The sequence below is a fragment of the Psammomys obesus genome, unplaced genomic scaffold, assembly GCF_907164565.1.
Source record: "Psammomys obesus unplaced genomic scaffold, mPsaObe1.curated_primary_1811, whole genome shotgun sequence".
Taxonomy (NCBI): Eukaryota; Metazoa; Chordata; class Mammalia; order Rodentia; family Muridae; genus Psammomys; species Psammomys obesus.
The window spans coordinates 1-5,826 of record NW_026596182.1 but is presented as its reverse complement, the minus strand read 5'-3'; the positions used below and the strand labels follow the sequence as shown (position 1 = coordinate 5,826).

Sequence of the window (5,826 nt, the reverse complement as noted above, 5' to 3'; positions counted from 1 at the left end):
GTGCTACCTGAAGATCCAGCTCTACCACTCCTAGGCATATATCCAAAGATGTTCAATACACAACAAGGACATTTCCTCAACCATGTTTGTAGCAGCTTTATTCATAATATCCAGAACTTGGAAACAACCCAGATGTCCCTCAACAGAGGAATGGATACAGAAATTGTGGTACTTTTACACAATGGAATCCTAATCAGCACTTAAAAACAAGGAAATCATGAATTTTGCAGGCAAATTGTGGGATCTAGAAAAAAATCATCCTGAGTGAGGTATCCCAAAAGCAGAAAGACACACATTGTATATACTCACTTATATAGACCTATAAGATATGATAAACATACTAAAATATGTACACCTAAAGAAGATAAGCAAGAAAGAGGTCCAGGGGTAAGATGATCAATCCTCATCTAGAAAGACAAAGGGGATTATGGACACTGAAAATAGGAGAAATTTTCAGTGTGGTTCAAACCACCAAATTGGTGTATGTTTAACATTACCCTCTTAACTTGTTTTTCAGTTTTCACTAAGAAAGTTGTATTTAGTCCAAATGTGAGTTGAAAAGGTATTTATATCATAGACTTAAAAATTGATATAGATATTGTTATCTAGATTCTCCTAGATTTTCTGTCACTTGTAATTTAACATGGAAACAGAATCATTCACACTGATTAAAGGGAGCCAATTGCAGGAAAAGTTGAAGTATAGCCTTTTGGTTATGTAACATCCCATATGCTAAGGTGCGATTACGGGAAGTATGTACAAAGACTATGTAGCCACATCTCAAAGAAAATGAAAAGGTAAAATTTGTAAATTTATCCTCAAAAAGCATTGGGTCCTCATCCACTTGTTTGCATCATATTCACATTTACCTATTACCAAAACAATTACTGCATACTTAACACTCTGGAAATTTCCTTATTAGTCCATTAATAATCAAATACACAGTACGTTTTTCTTTTTGGTGAGGGATGTGTAACTTTTGCTTAGGAAATAACTAGGAAACCCTTGGTAATATCCATTAGTCTTTTGTAGCTTACCTTTCTCATTTACTCCACTGTTTAGGTATGAAAATATTTGAAGGTAGACAATGGGTTTCAATAACTTGAGTTTTATTTCAATAAAGGGAAATCCTTGCTACTAATGGCATTCCAGACATTTTTGGTGGTCTGAGGTAATGGGCTGCAATTTTCCCCATGACAGCTTTCCTATCTCTATTTCGTAGTGTGTAAATAATGGGATTTAGGATGGGAGTGAAAACTGTATAAAATATAGCAAGAATTTTATCCAGAGGACAGGTAGTAAAGGGCCACACATAGATGAAGATGCAAGGTCCAAAGAATAAAACTACTACCATGATGTGAGCAGACAGTGTAGAAAACGCCTTGTCCATGGCAGCAGAAGACTTGAACCAAACTGTGACAAGAATTACGACATAGGAGCTCACCAAGAGAGAGAAAGTGCTTAAGGAAAGAATGCCACTGTTTACCACAATTAGTATTTCAGTCAAGTATGAGTCAATACAGGCGAGCTTGACCACTCTAGGAAGGTCACAAAAAAAGCTGTCTACTTCATTGGGTCCACAAAATGCCAGGTTTACAGTAAATGATAATTGGCTCAATGTATGCACCAAGCCCACAGCCCAGGAGATTGCCACCATGACAGCACATGTATTTTGGTTCATGATGGTCATATAATGTAGAGGCTTACATATGGCCACATATCTGTCATAGGCCATGGAAACCAAGATTACCATCTCCCCTCCTGTAAAGAGGTGAATGAAAAAGATTTGGGTTATGCAGCCACCAAAGGAAATATTCTTGTGTTCACTCAGAAAGTCTGCAATCATTTTAGGTGTAGCAAAAGAAGCCTGACAAATGTCAAGAAAGGAAAGGTTTCCCAGGAGGAAATACATGGGGCAGTGCAGGCTGCTGTCAGAAGTCACCGCTATGATGATGAGAAGATTTCCTAATATGATGGCGATGTACAATGCAGAGAAGAAAACAAAGAAGAAAAGCTGAAGTTCTTGAGAGCTAGAGAGTCCAAGCAACACAAACTCAGACACCACTGAATAATTGGTCTTATCCATGGATTCAGGCTAGAGACTTTCACTGAAACAACCTTGATGAAGAGAAAATGAGAAGAGATCAGAACTATAAAATACCATTTTAATACAAAGGACCCTTAGTCATCTAGCATAATATTTACTAAAGACCAAATTTAAACAGCGAACATTTAGACCACCATGTCAACAAGTCTAAATAGATAGAAGGTGCTTATGAGGGTGTCTAAATAATGATTAATAATTTTTTCAAGAAAGGAGGAATGGGTAGAAAGCCCCTCACATAGAAGAGGCACTATTATAAATTAATAGCTAGAGGAGAAGATGAAGTCAGGTTTCTCTAACAATGTAGCCTCTACTTGAGGACACCATGCTTCAACAGAAGGACACATATTCAACATTATATAAATTGCCTAATTTGGATTTGATAGGTTTAAAAGAAATGAATTGAAACCGAGGTGAATTGGGAAAGGAGAGTGTATCTGAAAGGACTTGGGGAAGAAAGTCCATATGATCATACATTGTACAAAATTCTTAATGAACTAGCAAAAACTTTCATCAACATTGAAAGAAACTTTATACTTCTGAACAGGTTTATCAGTTACACATAGGTAAACAGTTCATTCAAATGCTGACCTGTGATAACAAGACTGGAGAACTGTAGTTCTCCTTCTTCAGTCCTGTAGGACTGAAAGCCTAGAAGACTGGAGTAATGATTTAGAACTCAATTCTTCAAAAAATTGTCTAGAATGAGAAAAAGTAAATAAATAAATATAGCACAGCTGTATGATCATTTTATAGCACAAATTATAATTAAGTCTTAAGTATACATTTGATTTAACTCTCTAAGGACTTACAGAACTTTGTAGTTATTTTGTTAGGTAAAGCAACCTTGGTTAGTTTAAGCATATTTTTCATTTTATATGGGAGGTGCATTGGATGTGGGAGAAAACAAGTAACAGGACAGGAGCCTACCGCAGAGGGCCCCTGTAAGTCTCTACCTAGCAGCATATCAAAGCAGACTCTAGGACTCATAACCAAACCTTCAGCAGAGTGCAAGGAATCATATGAAAGAAGGGGGAGTTTGTATGACATGGAAAGAATAGGAGTTCCACAAGGACCAAATATATCTGGGCACAGGGGTCTTTTCTGAGACTGACACTCCACCAAGGACCATGTATGGATATAACCTAGAACCTCTGCTCAGATGAAGCCCATGGTAGCTCAGTAACCAAGTGGTTTCCCATAGTAAGGGGAACTAGGACTATTTCTGACAGGAAATAGTCAGGCTCAATTGCAGGCTCTTTCACCTCCCCTCCCATTCCCAAGGAAGGAGCAGGCCATGGAGGAGGACTTTGCAGCCAGTCCTGAAGATACCTGATAAAACAAGGTCAGATGAAAGGGGAGAAGGTCCTCTCCAATCAGTGGATTTGGAAAGGGCAGGGAGGAGATGAGGGAGGGAGGGTTTGGGAGGGAATGAGGGATTGAGATACAGCATTAATAAAATGTAACTAATAAAAAAAAGAAATAATAGAAATGTGTGCCTACCTTACAGAAAGAATTATAGCTGAAATATGATAATGAATGGCATTCTACTCTAATAGTAACTGTATTATAGTCATCATCCTAATACATTAACATTCTATAATACAGCATAGAGTAAAAATGTCCAACTTTTGCTCCATGAATTTTCTACATTCTAGGTGATTCCTACTAAGAAGACACTGTTCAATACAAATTGTCTTCACCTGTACTTTTAACATATTTGTCCATTACTAGCCTCACGCATTTCATCACAACATGATTACTTAGTTTACCGACAATGTGTTTTTACTTGATTATTCATGAATAGTACCTACATTTTCTTTGTATTTACCTATGAAAATTATGTTAAGGATTGGGCACACTCTCCTTGTTGGTGACTAGCGGTTCTTATGAATGATAGTTTTGGGGTGTGTCTGTACCTGTATGTGAAGGTGTGATTGTTTCTCACTGCCCTATAACTCACCAGTTAGGCTCTATTTGTTGACCATCCAGCCTCAAGGATCCACTTTGTTCTGCTTCCATTATCACTGGAACTAGAATTCTAAACACCATACTGACTTTTCTTTCTTTTTTTTCTATCACTCTTCCTTCCTTCCTTCCTTCCTTCCTTCCTTCCTTCCTTCCTTCCTTCTTTCTTCCTTCCTTCCTTCCTTTCTTCTTTCTTTCCCTTCCTTCCTTCCTTCCTTCCTCTCTCCCTCCCTCCCTCCCTCCCTCCGTCCCTCCTTCCTTCCTTCCTTCTTTCTTTCTTCCTTCCTTCCTTCCTTCCTTCCTTCCTTCCTTCTTTCTTTCTTTCTTTCTTTCTTTCTTTCTTTCTTTCTTTCTTTCTATTTTCGGTCTTTTAAGATCAAGTCCCAGGTCTTTTTGCTTGCTCCTCCATGAGGTAGTTTCTCAATGTGTGTCTTTACAAATACCTAAAGGATCGCTGAGCTGTTTCAGACTTGCTTTTCACAGAGAATGAAGGGTGGTTAGATTATAAACGTCCTGTATGCCTAAAAATACCTTGATTAGAATCAGAATATTCTCTCAGCCCTCTCAGAGTCCTCTTTCTTTTCTCATAATTTTGGCAAAAGAAACATATGGCATTGAGCGTTTCGGTGTTTTAGAGAATGACACCATCACAGAGCAGAATTCAGAAGTAGCCTTGACATTACACAGATGTCAGGCACACTTAATCTCCAGTTGGTGCAATCAAAAATGTTTTCTTGCTTGCCAAATGTCCATTTGGACCAGAAAACTATCTAATACAAAACCCAAAATGTTAAACTATCTTTAGCTTAACAAACTGTTCAGTCTGACTGATAAGAACTTTAAGTAAAACTTAATTAAATGTATAATATCTCAAAGTAATCATTTCTTAACTGTTACAAATTAGTGAGCCTTCCCCCTAATTTTTCCTACTTAAAAAAAAATTCTTAGAGCATACATATTTGTTATCTAATTAATTTTCAAATTTTTTAGCTCTTTGACACCCAGTTATGCCATACCCAGAGAAATTACTTCCTCAACTGCCATCAGAGACCTAGTGCTTACAACATATTTGTAAGAATTGTAACCCAAATTCTGACTGTCTTTTTGAATGATTTCTATTAGCTTTCTACATTCATGGAACTGCCCTACAAGTCACTGAGTTTACAGTTTCCTGGCTCTCCTTCAGTACTTCATCTCTGTGCATTTCTTGCATTTTTATTTCTGCCTTGCTAATACTATTTTTTGTTTATGTTTTCTCCTAATCTCTTACTTTGGCATTCCTTTAGCATTTATTTCTGTGCTATCAGTTTTCATTGTGTCCTCTAATTTTGTCACATATCCCAGTATTTTAACATGCTCCTGAATTTTGTGTATGTAAGTGTTAAATAGCCACCTGAGATTTGAGTTCACATCTTCTCCTTTCAATTCTTCCTCTACCCACCTAAAAAAATAATAGTCAATTAATTTCAACAAAAAACCTTCTTTTCCTAATAGTATCACATCATGACTTAAATTTATAAATGAAAAGTAAAAATCAGACATCCTCAGAATGAGTCATGAATATAAAAATGTGAGTTTCCTTATCCTATACCAAATGTATAGTCTTGACCAGACTATTAAGTATTAATAAATTTTCAAAAAATTTTATTCAGTTTTTTTCTAATTTTTGTAGATATCAGCTACTTTCCAGAAACAGATTACTAATTTTTTTTCTTGATATGGCTACAGGATTTTTTGCCACACTTTTTATATTT

The 5,826-nt window shown here is 36.6% G+C and overlaps 1 protein-coding gene across 1 annotated transcript; it reads right to left on the bottom strand.

Annotated features, from left to right (window-relative positions):
- Positions 1-1,114: 1,114 nt before the first annotated feature.
- LOC129667966 (olfactory receptor 4K5-like) lies at positions 1,115-2,086 on the bottom strand. Its single transcript, XM_055595720.1, has one exon. The coding sequence runs from the start codon at positions 2,084-2,086 to the stop codon at positions 1,115-1,117; it is 972 nt and encodes a 323-aa protein (XP_055451695.1).
- Positions 2,087-5,826: the final 3,740 nt, after the last annotated feature.

Excerpts from the sequence above, each read along its gene's own strand:
- LOC129667966 (XM_055595720.1), bottom strand. The coding sequence starts at position 2,086 with ATGGATAAGACCAATTATTCAGTGGTGTCTGAGTTTGTGTTGCTTGGA.